General features: G+C 34.4%; 1 protein-coding gene across 1 annotated transcript in view; it reads left to right on the plus strand.

The window, feature by feature from the left end:
- The first annotated feature begins 408 nt into the window (after window positions 1-408).
- The window catches only part of acj6 (abnormal chemosensory protein 6), a 154,548-nt gene continuing 134,393 nt past the window's right edge, over window positions 409-20,563 (plus strand). Inside the window, exon 1 of the mRNA XM_074173680.1 lies at window positions 409-609. Within this exon, the coding sequence (XP_074029781.1) occupies window positions 460-609 (150 nt within the window). The 5' untranslated portion in view covers window positions 409-459. The remainder of the gene's footprint in view (window positions 610-20,563) is intronic.

Genomic DNA, 20,563 nt, shown 5'->3' on the forward strand with positions numbered 1-20,563 from the left:
ACAATTTCTGCCATCTCCGCTAAACCGATTATTACCCTTTTCGGTAACAATTCAAAAATCTATACACCATCAAAATGCCACTAATTTGTTAGAAGCGAATGCGGCGTCGGATGTAGAAGCAGGGGCGGGCGTCCCGACGCTTGACGCATGCGCTTCCCGTTCAACCCCTCGAATTCTCACAAAACTCCAATGGCAGACGCTAGTTCGCCTTCAGTCAACCCTTAGACCTTTTGGGGTGAATTGTTTCAGCAAAAACGCGGCAACACCAGCATAAATTAACAATTCAATAGTAATAATAAGGTTCTCATCGCTGGTTCTCAATATCTCAGCTCTCCGCCGCGACAAGAATTTTTAGATTTCGTGTGCGTTTTTTTTGAACTATGTAAAAACTCGCTTACTGTTCGTTTGCGAAATAAAATGACATGTTGTGAGTTCAAATAACTATTCTGGACTGTCGCCATGTACTCGCCCGACAAGATGATGGGGTCAAAGGGGCCCACGGGTCTCCACGGGCCTATCACCTCATCTGGAGCTTGTTTTGCGGGAAGGTATTCGCCTACTTACCGGAGTCCGGAGCCGATGACGAGACGTTGTATGCCGAATCCGTCGGTAAGTTGATATCTTCCGTCGTTGCTATTTGTTTGTGGGAAAATTGCGATACAGTGTGAATTATTGCTATATATTAACGATATGGCAAAACTTTTTAAATATGGAGCATTTACCTTGTTTGCGGTACTTTGGCGCAATAAAGATCCTGATACTTTGACTCGGTCTGTCCACTCAGATTTAGAAAAAATAAAAAAATGATGTGAATCGAATATGCTCTCGCTAATTGTTTCTCAAACACCAAGTAATACTAAGTGAACACATGATTGAAAGTAAGCCTGTAACTGAATTTCTTGGTATATTCATTGACAGTAGTTTAAAATTTGATACGCAAATTACTGCTTTAAAAAAGGAATCTTCTGGTTGCTTTGCCATAAATGTCATATCTCGTGAACTCGGATTTTCAGCAGCAATAAATGTATACTATTCACTTAAGGAGAGTCATCTCCGGTATGGACTTTCTGTCTGGGGCTCAGGCAGCCAGATTTTGATGAAGAGTATATTCGTTATCCAGAAAAGAGCTTCGAGAATGATATTTAACAAGAAGTTGCGTGACTAGTGTAGGTCACTTTTCTGCAGAAATTAAATATTAACAATATCTGAAATATTCATTCTAGAGACTGTCTGCTTACTTCACAAACATAAAGAAAAGTTTGAAAGCTATACAGAAAGGTCTACGCGTAGCGATTAAAAACTTGCCCTTCCACTGCCCACATCATCTTTGACAGGGAAATCTCAAATCTATATAAGTACACAAATATATAGTCACCAAAACATTATACATCAATTAATGAATTAAAAAAATTAGAGAATCAGTAAAGAACCTTGTTTTAGGAAAGTACTTGTACAGTTTGGAAGAGTATTTTGCATACAAATTCTAATTTTTCGGTATACCACGATGTATAATTACGATTTATGCCAATCAATTTTATAATTGTTTTGTTTTATTGAAAACATTGTTGTAAATTTTTTTCTTTTATTTGATATTTTTCAATTGTTTTTTTAGTCTGTTATTTTAAATCTTCATTGTACTTTTGTGAATCTATATAAGTACATAAATATATAGTCATCTACCAAAACATTATACATCAATTAATGAACTGAAAAATTTAGAAAATTTGTAAAGAACCTTGTTTTAGGAAAGTAATTGTACAGTTTGGAAGAGTATTTTGCATAAAAATTATAGTTTTTCGGTATACCACGATGTATAATTACGATTAATGCCAATCAATTTTAAAATTGTTTTGTTTTATTGAAAACATAGTTGTGAATTTTTTCTTTTCTTTGATATTTTTTTTATTGTTTTTTTGTGTTTTTCTAAAAAATTTAGAAAATCAGTAAAGAACCTTGTTTTAGGAAAGTACTTGTACAGTTTGGAAGAGTATTTTGGATACAAATTCTAGTTTTTCGGTATTCCACGATGTATAATTACGATTAATGCCAATTAATTTTAAAATTGTTTTGTTTTATTGATAACATAGTTGTACATTTTTCTTATCTTTGATATTTTTTTATTGTTTTTTTTGTCTGTTATTTTTAATCTTCACTGTATTTTTGTGAATACTATATGGGCTTTAAAAAAACAACATTTTATATATTTTTAACATTTTATGTATTTATAAACATGACACCCTTTGTCGACAAATTGTGTTACATTTTAAACAACAAAGATCTATCTAACTCATGCAAGACCTGAAATCTACTAAAATGAAAATAACAAAAACAATAAATCACGAAATGATTTTTTTCAATACGACATATATAACAAATTGGAATTCAAATTTCAACCAAAGATACTATGGGGCGAAACACGTATAGAAATAGAAATGTTTGTGAAAATTATTATCATGGATAGATAAGATCATTTTAGATAAGATAATTCATTGACCTTTAAGATGTATACAAATAAGATACTAATAAGAAAAGTCACATATACACACATATATTATTACCCAAGAATGAATATTGTACTGTTTCGCCGTTTATTTGTGTTTCTCTGGATGATACTCGTCAGTAGAATAAACACAATTTGAAATCAATATATATTTTAGATACTTTTTGAACAAGTATTGATTTATTAACTTTTTGACATGGGGAGGTAGAATATTGTATAAGTTGACATCGTTAGAGTTTCTGCTTGACTTTTTCAGTCTGAATCTACTGGCCCTCAACAAATCACATCCTCTAGTCTCACGATCGTGGAAATCACAATTTATGTTTAATGTTGATTTATTTTTATGAATATCTATCAAAAGTTGATACAGATGAATAGGAGGTACTGTCATTATTTTCATCGAAAGGAAATGAGGTCTACAGGAGTCTAAGAAACCAGCCCCAGATAATATCCCCACGGCCTTTTTTGTAACATAAATATCTTATTTGCGTTAGTACTATTTCCCCAGAGAATTCTTCCATATGAGATGTGAGAATAGAAAAAAGCCTAGTAAGCTGATAATAGCGCCTGTTGAGAGATTTTATCTTTCAATTTCTGAAGAAAAAATGTGTATTTCGACAGTTTAATGCTAAGTTGTTCAATGTGCTCTAACCAGTTCAAATTATCATCTCGATGTATGTCTAAGAGTTTAACACTGTGTCTTTCAACCCAAGAAGTGTTTGACGTAAAAATAATGTGTTGAGTTTTATTTTTGTTCAACATTAAACTATTTCTTTTGAACCACATGTCAGCATTCTTTTGAATTTGATTTATATCGGGCACAAATTACCCTTGATTTTTCCGGATGTTGTAAGGGTATTATCATCGGCGAAAGCAAAACAATTAAGAGGTGATATGAATGAATGAATGAAAATCGTATATTTACAAATTATTTACAGTTTTTTACAATTTTGTGTGTGTATGTGTTTGTGTAGGGCCCTGCTATAGGCTTATGCCTCTTCAGGGGTGATATGAATAAAAAGAGATCATTTATATAGATTATGAATAGAAGAGGCCCCAGAACCGAGCCTTGGGGAACTCCATATGTAACCGGTTTCAAGTCGGATACATTGTTCGAGTCAATTGACACATCTTTATCACATTGGTATCTGTTTGTCAGATATGAAGAAAAAAGAGACAGAGCGGTTCCTCTTATGCCATAGTCATCTAATTTTTCCAGAAGAATAGAATGGGAGACGCAATTGAATGCTTTTGTTAGATCACATAAAGCAGCAATAGTGTATTCTCCTCTTTCGAAGCAAGTTATTATGTTTTCGATTACTTTCTTTACCGCACTTATTGTGGAGGATGATTTCCTAAATCCGAATTGATTAGTGTTGAATAGTTTGCACTTATAAAAATACTCATAAAGCCTATTTTTCAGGATGATTTTAAATAATTTGCCGAGGATTGGGACTATCGACATTGGCCGGTAATTTTCAATGTAATTTTCAATTGCACGCGGTTCAATTAGATACGAGGCCGTTTCTTTGACAATTCTACTATCAAGTTCGTATGCATCAATCGAGTTTGAGTTTTTCAGTTCAGATATTACCCCAGCAACTTTACTGTTCAAAATGGGTTCCCTGAAAAAGGATCTTGGTGTATTTGGTCTGTCCGTTATTGATAGAGGGATATAACGGGAATTTGAGGGTGACAGATCCTCAGATATTCTCACACCTACGTTAACAAAATATGTATTGAAGTTATTTGCAGTGAACTTACTTTCACGATGTTTATTACCATCTCCATTCTTTTCAAAATTAAGAAGTCTCCAACTGTCTCTAACTTTATTTTCCGAATTTAAAATAAAGTCATCATATGAACATTTTTTGCTGGTAGCATCAAATTTTGGTATTCAATGTTCACTGCAAGATAAGCCTGTTTGTGTGTCTCATCATTTGTACAATCAAATACCGTTTTTATAGCTTAAACTCTATTTTTCATGTTTTCAATTTGGTCATTCATCCAGTGAGGAGATTTTTTACACTTGCTAGACACATTCCTGAGAGGAAAGTTTACAATCAATTAGAAAACCAGTCATATCCTCAATTGAACTTAGCTCATAGAAAATATTCCAATCAACTTCATCGAAAGACTTTTTAAAACTTTTTAAACCGTTTTTGTTGATACATTTTTTTCTCGGATAAACTTGAATGGTATTTATTTAGCGTTCATTTAAAAGTTTATATGTTTATATGAAAATAGCTATTTCGAAAGAGCTTTTTCTTCCAGTTTGTGTCTGAAAGTTACTTCTTGGCATTATCTACACACTTTTGTATAGAGTTATATTTTTCAAATTGATTGCTTCCTTCCTTTCTTTGGAAGATCTTATATTTTTTGTATCACGTTGTAGTAGAAAGCCAAATAGCTCTTTTTTTACAAACATTATTCTTCCCCAAAAGTATACCCTTTCAATGTAAACAAGATTCCTATGGATGGGATTTGATCAAATAAGCGAATGAATATAATTTACGTACTATCATCGATGACATGGGTGGATTCAACTCATTCCGTGACAAAAAGTCGTAGTTTTATGAATGGAGTGTTTTTTTATAATGTAATCCGTGTTTGGTACTAGAAACCATGGTACTATGTAAGTGAAATTTTACTTCTTTCATTTATTAGGTATACAGTGTAGGAATCCTGCGAATGATATCTGATTCGATTGCATTACGGATGTTTGGAATACAAACGGAATAAAGAAAAGTGTTTTATCATATAATTCAGTGTTCATATTTGTATTTGTTTTGAAAGTAATTTTTTTTCTTGAAATTCAATGTTTGTAAGGAGTTAATTTTTTGAAACATTTTTTGTATCAAGATAGTGAAGTAGAAGGCTAAAAACTTTCATTCCCCAAAGTTGTTCTCTCCTAAAAATATACCCTTTCAAATGGATACAGTTCTTAGAGTTAGTTCATTTGAAAAAAATGGCGAATGTTAAAAATTGGCGAATGCGGCGGTTACTTCGGTTCAGATTCGAAAATAATCCAATGATCATGATCAATTTACTTTCATGTGAGTTGGAATAATGTTTGAGCAACCAGTATGAATTTCAACTAGAATAAAATACACTCCCTTCTTCAGCCCTGTTGCCTATTTCAATAGTTGGAACATTTAGAAGATTTTATGTTCAAAAAAAACCCAAGTGGAAATTTCATAAAACACATTTTTGAAATATTTCCAATGGAACTGAAGGAATATTTTTCATAAGCTGTGAAAGTGGGCAAAAAACTGGATTGAGAAACATTATAGTGATTTACGTAGCAAGTCCGGAAAATGCTGGTTTTATTTTGATAAGTAGACAAAATTCTGCTTTTGGACGTGTTGCCAACACTTTTTTCGGCAACCGTGCGGAATAACAAATTAATGAAACATTTGAATCACTGCTACAATTTAATTGAGAAGTATATAATGAAAAATTAACAGGATGAAATGTATTCAATCAAAAAATTCATTCACAAACAGCTCTGTACAGCTATCAGAGAATATATGAATGTGGCGTCACGACATCATACTATATTCACGTTTGAATTAGCCAATCATAGTCACTCAATTTGAATTTCCCAAAATTTGCTGTGTCGTTATGTTTATCACTCCACTCAAGAGTGTTTTTTCTCATTGACATAAGTAAATCGTAATTTAAAAAATTGGCGAAGTATAGTATATACGAAGTCAATTCAAATGGCATGAAAAGTAAATAGTAACCGAACGTCGGCAGTTTATTTGTATGGCATGAGCGGCGTGTAATAATTTTATTTTCATAATTAATCATATTTTTGATAAATCTACACGGATTTTTCCATTAGTAGTGAAGAATAATGTCTTTTATTTATCTAAAAACACACGTTTGTTTTTCCATGATCGTTTTATATTTGTTGACTAGTTTCGGTCATTACACCGTTTCCAAAACTAACTAGATTACATTTAAATCTGAGTATTACCTATACCTATCATAAATAATTTGATACCTACATTGTCTATACCTGGGATAACCTCAATTAATAGCAGTATATCGATGAACATAACAAAATTGTGATGAAACGTAGGTTTTGGGAACTGGGTTATAGGTTCAGGAGAGGACTATTATTTAGATCAAGTTGTTCGTTGAGGATAATAGAACTGGGATTTTTCTTTGATTTGTTTATTTCTATAGATTCCAACAAATTCATCATTTTGTCTGTTTTCGCATGTGAGGAGGATTTTTAAATTACCTTTCTCTATTTTATGTTTCGAATTTTAAAGATGTTCATACATTAATGATTTTTATCCGACAAATTGAAAAAGGACTTAGAAAATCTAAAACACTTAGACTGGTTAAGGAAAAGAACTGATGATATTGAAATTAAAACTCACTATATAAAAATGAAGAAAGAAGTGGATAAAAATATTAAAGAAGAAAAACGCGAATTCTACGACAACAAAATAAACAAATCCAGCAATAAATCCAAAGCAATCTGGACTATCACAAATAATTTTACAGGGAAATCCAAAAAACAGAAACAATTAGAAATCTCTTATGAAGGTCATTTAACCACGGATCCAAAGATTATCGCAGATCTATTTGGCAACTACCTATCCACTGTTATCGAAAAAAAAAATGACTGAACATTTCGGAAATAATATATCGAAGTCGTACACAACCTCCAACAGCATAAGTAATTCTCTTGTCTTCATATCAGCCACTAAAGAGGAAGTTGAAGAAGTTATCGCTAACTTACCTAATAAAAAATCCATTGGATTAGATGAAATCCCGGTTGATATAATAAAAAAGTGTGCTTGTATTATATCACAATACCTTGCTGACATTATAAACCTATCAGTGAATTCAGGCACTTTTCCTAGTGTTCTGAAATCGGCTGCCATCATTCCCATACTCAAAAAAGGTGATACGAGCAACATAGAGAACTACCGCCCAATTGCTCTTCTGAGCATATTTTCCAAAATCATTGAAAAAATTATTTGCGAAAGAATTACAGATTTCTTCACAAAGCATAAAATACTTACTGATTGCCAGCATGGTTTCCGCCCTGGCCTATCTACCGAAACAGCCATAACAAAACTTGTCCAACACATTAATGATCTGATGGACAAAAATGAGTATGTAGTTGTCATATCGTTTGACCTAACGCGGGCATTCGACACGGTTAATCGTAATTTCGTCTCCGAAAACATCAACAACCTAGGTCTACGTGGCCCAGTGAACGACTGGATAACGTCCTTTCTTGAAGATCGGAAGATCATCGTGAGAATCGGTGAAACCAAATCGAAGGAATACGATTTAGATCTTGGAACACCACAGGGAAGTGTCATGGGTCCCTTGATCTTCCTTACCTATGTCAATGACTTGCCTCATAACATAAAGGACGGTAGAGTTTTCATGTATGCTGATGACACCTCTATTGTGGTGTCTGACACTGTTCGCCAAAGACTACAGCAAAAAACTGACTCAGTTTGGAAAGATTTTGCGGATTACTGTATGCAGAATACACTAATAATGAATCAAAGTAAGACAGTAATAATTGAGTTTCACACAAAACATGGAATACCTTCGAAGTCAATAATAATATTGTTGAAACCTCCACTTCATCTAAATTCTTAGGAACGCTCATAGATTGTAACCTAACATGGGAGGATCAAATACAAATAGTATGTAAAAAAATCAACAGAAGCTTTTATATTTTGGCAACACTAAGAAATATTTTGAACACAGATTCATTATTACAGGTTTACTATGCATTTGTGTATTCCACAATTTCCTACAATATTATAGTATGGGGTCAGGCATCAGACATAACAAGAATTTTTGTTGCTCAGAAAAAAATCATAAGGCTTATCTTCAACATTAGTAGTCGCCAATCATGCAGACAGGTTTTCAAAACTAAACGGATCCTCACGGTTACATCAATTTATTTAATGAAACTATTAACATTTATTTTCAATAACAAACATTCAGTTCCCATTAATTGTATTCACATTCTTACAACACTAGAAATGAAAATGATATCAAATTGAACAAGTCCAAACGCTCCTATTACAAAAAATCTCCCATCAATGCAGGCTGCCGTTTTTTTAACTGTCTTCCAAACGAAATAAAATACGCGGGATCCCCGGCAATTTTTAAATATAGACTTAGGGAACTCCTTATCAGAGAATGTTTCTATACTGTTGAGGAATTTGAATTATATTTTTCAATTTTAAGATGATATCGAAGTGTATTTTACATAGTCTATGTTAGTCATCATTGTGCTTGTTTCGTCCTGTTTGTCAATTAAAACTCAATGACACTGTTTTTGACTTATCCTATCTATTGTTAACAATAGTTGAAAGGATTAATAAATATCTTATTTCATTTATTTATTTATAAGTAGAAATTTTGATAAATTTGCCGCTGGATGGTAACTTGAAAACCGTTTTTTTTCTAAGTGCATGAATAGAGTCGATAGGGAACAGGTATAGTTTTGGAAATTGGAAAAAAAATGAAGGATCCAAAAAAATAAAATTTGCAATCAGCCTTATTTTCAATGTATACAAATATTTTTTGTGATAACAGCTTGATGTTATAAAGTTCATTTTGACCAGTGTCCTTTCCAATTTTTTTGTTGGCATTTCATAAAAGATACACGAAATCTATATTCAAGCTAAAAACGAAAGTTGCAAGTTTATTATTTAAAGTTTTGGCGAGATCGCAATCTGGAAATTGCCGAATGCGATGATTCATTCAGTTTAAATTCGGTAACAATGAAATAATCATGTTCTCTTCGGGGTTTACGCAAGCTTAAAAGATATTTTGTAATAATTTCTATTAGTGAATCAGCATTCATGACAGAGTTTCTCAATACATGACACAATTTGCCGTAAGAAAAAAATAACTCCGTTCAAGGCAAAGTGAAACATTTCTCATTTACTGATATTGAAGGAAACTTGTTAAATAACAAAGCAATCGTTTCCCTGCAATCCTTATATCTCTACCTTTTATTTCAGTTCCGAGGCAAGTTACAAATTATAATGGAGATACAGTTTTATCGATGTCACGATATGTTATTACTGGGAGAACTTCTACGTGGTTTTGCAGGAGAGAGAACATCTATACTACTAAAATCATAGGGGTGATATATTGATTGGTACTAGCAATAATCGTACTAAAATAGTATCTGTTGACAGTGGGAAAAACTTTGCTGGAAAATTCTATGACTAGAATACTTTTTCATCTGTAAACAATCTGACTCGCAAAATTGCCGCAAGTTGATATTTCTTGTTATGGAATTACTTCATGTGCTATTTCTAGCGCCACTCAGGCAGAACACTCTAGTAGGGGTTCCATAGGGAGTCATATCGATATATTTTCAAGTACATAGTATATACGAAGTCAATTCAAATGGCATAAAAACTAAATAGTTACCGAACGTTGGCAGTTTCTTTGTATGGCATGGGCAGCGTGATTAAATTTTTTTCAAACTATTTTTTTTAATAAACCCCACTTTAGAAGCTCAGACTATGCCAGGTTGAATTTTGAGGAAATCACGAAATGAGGTTGAGTATAGAAAATGAGAGTCAATTTCGGTCTCGACAAAACAACCGTCATAAATATCAACAATTCGCAATTAGTTCCAATATCCCACGTTGGTGTCGAGGCTAAGAAAAAGAAAGAAATCAAGTGTATTGTTTGTGAAACCGAATGCTTTCAATTTCAGGATCAAAACCACGTGGTTAACTCTGTCGAATGCCTTGGCCAGGTCAGAGTATACAGGGCTATTCATGATGAGGGTTGATTACCCGTTTCTGACAAACTATTTAACGGATCAACCTGAAAATTTCACAGTATGCATAAATCAATATGACCTACACGGATAAAATATTTCAGACGAAGCACCGTAGTCGCTTCTACTATAAAGTAGCGGCTTCTTTGATTTTTCAAATGGAACACCCCGTATATAATATCATATTATGATTCATTATGACTTTGTCAACAAATTCATATACTATTTCGCTATACCTATCTATTACCGTTTAGAAGATATAAATTAATTTCGCTGATAATCTTGAACTCTCTTGCACTAAAACGATCAAATTTGAAATGGAGTGGAGTGATACTATGAGGATCTTCACTCCGAGTCATATTTTCATCTGCCTCATACAGGGTCTTCAAAAAAAGCAGATACTTTGATCTCATGAAAAAATGAGTGGAACTCAATTTTTTCAAATGGAACACCCTGTATATTTCAACATTTTTGAGCTCTACATCCAATTTTAGATTAACTTTGTTCTGATAATACTATTTCTAATTTGAACCGTTTTCGAGATAAATTGTTTCAAACGGAATCTGACGTGGTTTTCTTGCTCGTTTTTTTGAATTCATCACTTATTTTGGATATTCAACATTTTTTTTTACTTAGTAATATTTCTTTTTGGTCCAGTTTTTTAACTGTCTCAGATCAGTTAATTCGAAATTGGTATGTACCTACCTTAGAAAAAGTTACAATTTGTATACATTGAGGTATTGATCTCTCACGTACAACAGTACACATTAATATTTTTTAATAGTGTGCTTTGGAAAAATAAATAAACCAATTATTTAACGTCAGAATTTCGTTGGTGGTTTTGACTGATTGTGATAGCTACCAATTATAATAATGGCAAGATTAGGTTACAGTAATGAAGATTCGAATTCTTAATAAGCATAAATGGCATCCCTATAAGTTCTTCTGTGTCCAACAATTGAAAGAGACTAATTTACCTAGTAGAGTGGAATTCTTTGAATGGTTACTTGTCAAGACTCAAAAGTATGAACATTTCCTTGACAATATCATATGGACAGATGAGGCCAAGTTCACAAAAAATGGAGTTTTCAATAGACACAACAGTCATTATTGGGCGCCAGAAAATCCCCATGTTGTCCGCCAAAGGGGTTTTCAAGAAAGATGGCAATTCAATGTATTTTGTGTCATAAAGAATGAGTCAATTTTTTATATCAAGTTTTATGATGATAATTTGAATGCATCAAAATATGAAGATTTACTGAGGAATGGAATTCAAATGATTTTATGTAATACACCAGGAAGAGAACGTGTATGGTACCGAATGGATGGTGCTCCACCCCATAATTCTCATTCAGTCAGCGAAGCTTTAACCGAAATCTTCGAAGACAGATGGATTGGCAATAATGGACCTTTTCGTTGGCCTCCTAGAACACCAGATGGCAATCCATTAGATTATTTCGTGTGGGGTTTCATTAAAAATATGGTTTACTCTACTCCAATAACAACAATGGAAGATATGAAATCGAGAGTTACAACTGCTTTCAATAGTTTGACTCCAGACTTGATCAGAAGCGCTACACATGACAATCATTTGAAGAGATTACATGTTTGTTTAAGTAGAGGAGGTGATGTGTTTGAACATATTCTGAAATACACTGACGATTAAATTAACTCAATAATTTCTGAGTTTATTATTTTCAGTTCGTGTTTCAGCGTTAATTAAACTATTGTTTGAAGAGAAGTTTCATCCGATGGTTGAGGAGTATTTTAATAATTATCTTTTCATTGTATTATCTGTGACTGATTGAGAAACATCAAACGAAATCTGTTTTACAAAAATGAGTGATGAACAAGGAAACTATGTCAATTTCCAAATGTTGTTGGTCGATTATTACTGAGTCCACGTGATTGTATATTCCATTATATATTACCCGTTCAAATATCTTCGACAAAGCTGGTAAGACTGTTATAGGTCTGTAGTTTGTTACATTGTTCTTATTTCCGCTTTTGTGTATGGGGGTAATTCTGCTAATTTTTATAGAGCTTGAAAAACGATTTTCTTCCAGAGAAAGATTGAATATCAATGTCAGTGGTTGCTTCAACAAGTCACAGTAAGCCTTGAAAAAGTAGGCTGGAATGCCATCGATTCCAATGGCTGCTTTGGGTTTCGGTGTCTAAATTGCATTTTTAACCTCTTGTTCCTTATCACCAATTTCAATTATGTCTAGGTCATACTCAGGAACTATTGCGGGGTTTACCGGCACAATGCTATTCGTGAAAGTTGATTCGAAGAAAGTAGCAAAACCGTCTGCAATATACTCATCATTGAATAATTCATCATCATAAGTGAATCTGTTAGCAACAGCACAGTTTCTTCGACGTTTCTTTTATATAGGATTCATAACACAAATTATGCGAACGTTTCACATCCATTCTGATTTCGTTGTATTTTCGTTTATAATAATAATAATGTTTTTTCACTTTTTTTTCATCATTTTGAAAAAGTGTTCTTTTAATTTAATTTTGTGCATGAGTTCTTTTGAGAACCATGCATGAAATCGATTCTGGATGAGAGTATTTTTTTCCAAGCATTTCTCAATAACGGCCTTCAGGCAATCGTAGAAACTATCTACACATCCGTCGACATTATCCATACATAGAATATCTATCCACGAAAGTTGAGATAGCATTCTGTGGAGCTCCACAAAGTTTCTCCTCCTGAAGTCAAATGCAGTAACGTGCTCACTTTCGGGCGATTCGGTTACTTGTCTTGGAAATAAAATTCTTCCTTTACTTCTTTCATTATTTCATAAACACCATGCAGAAAATCCTCGTTAATATTCTGAATTTCAATAATACCTAGCGAGCTTAGTACAAGAGGGTGTCTCAATCCCGTGATAATAAATTAGACCGGCAATCCTAATAAACATTGAATATAACAGGCTCATTGGAATAATTCCCCAAGTTTATGAACGGGCCCTCCTAACTTATTATACTCCACTAAGTGCGAGTTGCTAACGCAACAGATAGATCGAGAAGAGGCAAAGTACATGTAGCGGAAGGGAAATTAAGGGAAGGAACTCCGGGCCTAAGGGGGAAGTGAATTTTTCGGAGGCATCGAATCAACGGATGTATTTATTCCTTGAATACCATTTTGAAGATTGGAGAATCCAAATAAGGTGCCTGAAGAGTTAAGTTCAAGTCTATTGTTCTCAAAATTGTATACGTGAAATGGAATATAATCAACAGAAATCAGATAGTAAAGAGAGGTTTTGGCTTTCTACTTCAATTCAGAATTCAATTTATTCATTTGTTTTACAGATTATAGTGAAAATAATATAAAACACGTCACAAATTATATATAGATAGACATTTTACATTTGAAACTGACAATTTTAAAAATAGAGTAAGTAAATTGAAATATATTATTGAATGAAAGTATCCACTTAGCTGGACAACAGAAAAGTTTTGGGATGGTTTCTGAAATTTGAAGTCAGTAGTCCATAAATCTTTTATACAGGGTGTGATCTGACTTGGGCTACCCCCAATTTTTGAATTTTAAAATATGGACCTGTATTTCTTGTTACAGTTTTTGTATCATCGAAGTTCACTTCATACTGAGAAATTAAGTTCAAATTTATATTTCGGGATGTTTCGGTAATATCTGATTATAATTGGGTGAATTATTCCTTTTTGAATTACGACCCTGGAAATTGGTTGACTGAGTTGAATAAAAACACAATAGCAACTTTCACGTCTTCCTATGTACCGTAGAGTTTTTGGAGAGCTTTATTTTTCATTTTTAGGTACCTATTCATATTTTTACCATTGCTCTGAGCGTTTTCTACAATGAAATTCGAATAAGAAAACCTTTTTATGATTATCTGAAACATATCTATATCAAAAATTATTTATTAATGTGTTTTGATAAGCAAAAAAAGAAATGATAGCAATAATAACATCCAAAACGAACACTATAATTATAATGAAAATTGAAATGAAATAATTTATATACACAAAAAAATCAATGGCGCAATAAATGTTCGAATGTCATGAGATGGAAGGACTTCATTCCATTTCGTGACATTTTTGAACTCGTTTTTCATATTATATATTGCCCCCAATACACTTATTTGCTGAATTGTTGCGAAATTATTCAAAATCCTCAATCTCGAGTCTTCCACATTTTCTATCTCTCTGCCAGCGTACATCCTATTTTTCAATTTCCCCCATAGAAAATAGTCCAAAATAGTAAGATCTGGTAATCTTACAGGCCATCTTATTGGCCCATTATTTGTCTCGAAGTGGAAGGACTCCAATTCGAACATTTATTGCGCCATTATTTTTTTGTGTATATAAATTATTTCATTTCAATTTTCATTATAATTATAGTGTTCGTTTCGGATGTTATTATTGCTATCATTTCTTGTTCTGCCCATCAAAACACATAAAATGATATATTTGTGTTGTAGATATGTTTCAGATAATCATAAAAGGTTTTCTTCAATGAAATTCGAATAAGAAAACCTTTTTATGGTTATCTAAAACATATCTATATCAAAAATTATTTATTAATGTGTTTTGATATGCAAAAAAAGAAATGATAGCAATAATAAAATCCAAAACGAACACTATAATTATAATGAAAATTGAAATGAAATAATTTATATACACAAAAAAATCAATGGCGCAATAAATGTTCGAATGTCATGAGATGGAAGGACTTCATTCCATTTCGTGACATTTTTGAACTCGTTTTTCATATTATATATTGCCCCCAATACACTTATTTGCTGAATTGTTGCGAAATTATTCAAAATCCTCAATCTCGAGTCTTCCACATTTTCTATCTCTCTGCCAGCGTACATCCTATTTTTCAATTTCCCCCATAGAAAATAGTCCAAAATAGTAAGATCTGGTAATCTTACAGGCCATCTTATTGGCCCATTATTTGTCTCGAATTGGAAGGACTCCAATTCGAACATTTATTGCGCCATTATTTTTTTGTGTATATAAATTATTTCATTTCAATTTTCATTATAATTATAGTGTTCGTTTCGGATGTTACTATTGCTATCATTTTTTGTTCTGCCCATCAAAACACATAAAATGATATATTTGTGCTGTAGATATGTTTCAGATAATCATAAAAGGTTTTCTTATTCGAAATTCATTGTAGAAAATGCTCAGAGCAATGGAAATATGAAAAAATATGAATAGGTACCTAAAAATGAAAAAATACTCTCTTAAAACTCTACGGTACATAGGGAGACGTGAACGTTGCTATTGTGTTTTTATTCAACTCAGTCAACCAATTCACAGGGCCGTAATTCAAAAACGAATAACTCACCCAATTATAATCAAATATTACCGAAACATCCCGAAATATAAAATAAAATTTAATTTCTCAGTAAGAATTGAACGTCTGCGATCCAAAAATTACAACGAAAAATACAGGTCCGTATTTGAAAATTCAAAATGGAGGTGGCCCAATTCAGATGACACCCTATATAAAAGATTCATCGACGTATTCTGATAGCCGATATCAAGTGGAAAATGTGGACATATTTTCAATATATCTGCGAATGAAGAAGATATACGCAAAAAAATAATTTGGGATTTTTCGGTTATTCCTGTATATCTTCAGAACTAAAAGAGCTATATTCGTTTTTTTTACATCATTGAATAGGTCTCTAAAATACGCAATTTAATTGACATTCTATCTCTTATCGTTTATGAGATCCCCATGTACAGAAACGAACTGGAATAGCCCTGTATAACACAATTAATATGAAACCAGTGCTCTAATGAATGTTGGTTCGATGTCAATTTTGGGACAATGACTGTTCACTGTTCATAGCCCAACCCTCACTAGGAATTGCACGTTGAAAGAAAAGACCTCGTTGATTCCTAACTTGCACCTGCCTAGAATTGTATGGAAATGAAACTTGTTCATGTCGTTTTTAAACCCTCTCATCGATACACTAATCATTTTGTATTGAAACTACATTTATATCTTTCACAAAAGAATTAATCCGTGTTGAGAAACCTGTCATTACCAGTGAAATCGTCAACTGAGGTACAAATATTTTTTATAAAACAGAATACTCATAGCTTTCACCGAAGAATTGGGTTAATAATAAACTCCGTTTAAAAAAGTTTTCTTGTAATCAATAAAATGGGTGGCACTGAAAAGTTCTTTGTCCGTTTTTCGAATCGGAAGCTATTAGCTTTATTGAAGAGAATTATCGTTCTTGAATACTTTGACAAGGATAACATCATTGATGAAAACATTCAGATAATTATAGTGGAATACGCGTTCTGCAACAAAATGATTTTCGATGGAAAAGAAGAGGAATAAAACTTTCCGGAATGCTTTCAGTTATTGTTCTTATTTGTTCTTCTCAAATATGATTTGATAAACACATAACATTTCTATCAAGATCTTACATTTTTGAATGAAGGCTCAAATTTCTATTGTTCAATACAGTGAACAGATTTGAAATCTAAAAAATAATTGAATTATAAAAAATACTAGGACCGAAACTCATGATCGGTCAAAAGTGGGGATGAAAAAAACAATGATATCAATTTGTAAAAACAACAAAATGATTTAATTATTGGGTAAGGAAAGTTTTGGCTTTCTACTACTCCATATTCATACGAAAACAATGTGGGAGTCTTCCAAATGAAGATAGCAATCAATTCCAAAGTGAATTCTACATAAAGATGTGCAGTTCATGCAGAGTAGTGACTTTCAGACACAAACTGGAAGAAGAGCCCTCTAGAAACAGCTACTTTCATATAAGCATTGAATTACACGAGTTGAGTTATTCCAAGACCTCTTGATTGTTGGTGCTCCCTCTCTCGAATACTTATTGGAAAAAACAAAAATCCAATATGTTGCTTTGCTGACGACATCACACTTGTCTCGTCATTCCATTTAGATTCCAGGCATACGGCTGCGGAGGTTGCATATCTTAATGAGGATCTAGTGGTCATTTCGAATTGGGATGAAAGTGACCAGGATCGATTCAATGCCACGAAAACCCCGGCATCGGTTTTCTCCAAAAAGATAAATGTCTCTGAATCGGATATAATAATGTCAGGCAGACAATTCAGCTTTCTGCTTTGATAGGTTTGTTAGGAGTTGAAAGGTTTAAATGGACACCAATATGCCTTGGCACAATCATGTAGCTGGAATTTGCAAAGGCTGCTTATCAAAAGCTTGGAACACTGTTCCCAACCAGAAAACTGTACACACCTCAGCAACTTTTGACGCTTTATAAAGCTCAGATCGTACCTGCTTTGGATTATTGTTCACATGTTCCCACTTGAAATGGGAAACGCATATCAATAATATCATAATAAAACTGAGTTACTTACAGTATAACTTTAAATATTTATTAGAAATGTTTAAAAGTCATACAAAAAAATGGTAACTTAGTATACCTCGAGAAAACTTACACCGAGTCATCGACACAAAATATAATTACTACATTACAGAACTGTGATGGGAGATGCTGTAAAGAAGAATAAAATAAAAATGAAAAAAAAAGAGGAAAAAATAAAATAAAAAAAGTGTTTTTCTAAGAAGCAACCTCGAGTTATTTGAATCGACTCTAGTTCGTAGACCTTCTTCATCCTTTCTTTCCTTTCTTCCTTCACTGTTTTTCTTATTTACGTTTTTTTTATCTGCAACTATATCTTATTATTACGACTAACTATGACTCATCAAATGATCATCAAACATATCACAATTATGGAGTACTGCTGAATGATAGAAGCCGGTTTATGATCAAATCTGAGATTTTTTTGAGCCAGTTCTATAATTGTCGGTACATAAACATTGTTAGTCATGATCACATGAGTAAACGACTGACATATTGATATTGACTAAAGACTGTTAGTATATATCATTGATGTATATGAAGTGATAACTTTCATTCTTTTCCTTTCTAATCCTTTTCTCTTTTCTCTCAACCAAAGCAATACTTTATGTGGCTAACTCTTCATTCATTTGTAATATCGGCATTGGTTACTGTAGTTGTTTTTGTTATTTTTTTTTCACCGTAGTGTGCGCTGGCCAGGCCCTATCCCCCGAAGCCCCGATACATTCGGGAAGGCGCGCCAGCATTATCAACCAATGACCACTCCCCATACCGTGGGGTAAGTGATTATTGGGTCCGAGAATCATGTGCCCTGAGCGCAGTGAGCGCAGTGAGCCAAGAATGACAGCCTTCTACATCTGTGCGGCTAAAATTTCTGCCTTAGTGCGGCAAGCCGGTATGATTTTAAGATTCGAGAGTAGAGAGGGCATCATTCCACCAAGGAATCCAATAATCAGGACAACCATCTTGACAGAGTGATCTGGATAGAGTCTGCGGAGTTTGAAGAGAAAATCTCGATATTTTATCCGTTTTCTCTCCTCTTTTCTGACGATATTCGTCTCGCCAGGAGCTGAAAAATCCACAAATATCGTTTTGCTCTGGTGGTCGAGAAGGACTACATCAGGCTTATTAGCTTGTATGAGCCTGAGGGTAGAGAACGAATAGTTCCGATAAATTCGGCACTTCTCGTTTCCCACAACGGATACAATATCCCCCGGAGCGTAGGTAACACCGTTGTCTCGTCAATACCGTAAGAGTGTCGTAGATGGTAATATAGCACTCTTAGGGCCGCGTTATGTCGATGGACATATGCCGAGACCGCATATGCTGGACATGCTGATATCAAGTGCATTAGGGTCTCGGGCGCCTCGCGGCATTCCCTGCACCTTGTATCAGGAACCTCTATTCCCATCACGCGACTGCGGTAGACTAAGGTGTTGAAGACACCATCCTGGCAAGCCATGGTGAATCCCTCAGTTTCCGTCTTCAGCCCACTCGACCTGAGAAAAGCGAACGTCAGGCGCTCTAATAAGCCAAGATATCCAATGTTATCGAAGAAGACCCCATGCATTGGCTTATCCTTGTATTTCCGTAGAAGTAAGGCGATCTCTGCGGCTTTCATCTGAACTTTTTGCTGAACGGGTTCCAACTCGGTGGCAGAGTTGTGGTCACCTCGTTCAGTGTCGAAAACTATACCGAGTTCATCGGCTGCTCGGGCCGCTGCCTTAAAGAGAAATGCTCCAATTCCTGCTCTCTCATGGTCACGGACCATGCAGAGAAGGGGATCCGAACTCCTGGCGACTTTACAGACTGTATCCAGTACCATTCTATCACATAGACACTCCAAACTCAAAAGTCCACGGCCTCCCTGTTGTTGGGGGAAGTAAAACTGTGGAACGGACGATTTTGGATGCAAACTCCTATAGAGATGCATTTTTTTTCGGGTCTTTACGTCGAGTTGATACAGCTCCTCCCGAGTCCACTTTACCACTCCAAACGAGTAGAGTAAGATTGTAACGGCAAGCATATTTGTTGCAGCAACTTTGTTCTTCCCCGACAATTCCGATGACCAGATCTGTCAAATTTTGTGTTGATACTTGCCGCCGAGAGAGTTCTTTACTGCTGTTACCTCTTGTGAGTGGCGTTGTTCCACCCCGAGGTAAGTATACGTCTCTCCGGCGTCCAGATGGTGTACGATGCTTCCATCAACGAGCTGCTTATCCTCTCCGCAGTGCACGCATCGTCCTCTTTTGAGATGAACCTTTGCAATAGTGAGATGCAGAAGAGAAGGGGACTGAGGGAATCACCCTGAAATACACCCCTTCTGAAACTGACCCACCCTGTTTGGACTCTAGCTTGACCAGATGTTATGGTGAACCGAGTTCGTCGAAGTGGTATCAGTTGTTCAATGCATCTCACTATGTTGTCGGGTACCGCAAGGCATCTGAGCAAATGCAAGATGAGCTGATTATTATCATTATTATTATATGTGGAACTTGCGGACGGAAGTTGTCGTGCAGCAGGATCGGACATCTTTTGTTGACCAGTGTCAGCTGCTGCTGACGCAATTTTCGGTAGATTTCGTCGGTTTCCTCACAATAGGACAGAATAGGCCCTTTTAGAGAAAGTTATAGTGAATCACTCCAGCCATTGAAAACCATACAGTACCCATGATCTTAATTTGGTGGGTTTTCGCCTTTGGGATGTACCTGGATGGCTCATCGGTGTCCAACCACTGTCCTAAACGTTTCTTGTTGTCGTAGAAGGTCCACCTTTCATCATACGTGATAATACGATACAAAAAAGGATTGTTTTGGTTGCACAAAAGCAAAGAAGAATAGATGTCTGGTGCCCCTCGATCGTTCAAATCGTAGG

This window comes from Leptinotarsa decemlineata, unplaced genomic scaffold, assembly GCF_025532065.1.
Source record: "Leptinotarsa decemlineata unplaced genomic scaffold, Ldec_3_MD MMD2_P_RNA_scaffold_12, whole genome shotgun sequence".
In the NCBI taxonomy this organism is placed as follows: domain Eukaryota; kingdom Metazoa; phylum Arthropoda; class Insecta; order Coleoptera; family Chrysomelidae; genus Leptinotarsa; species Leptinotarsa decemlineata.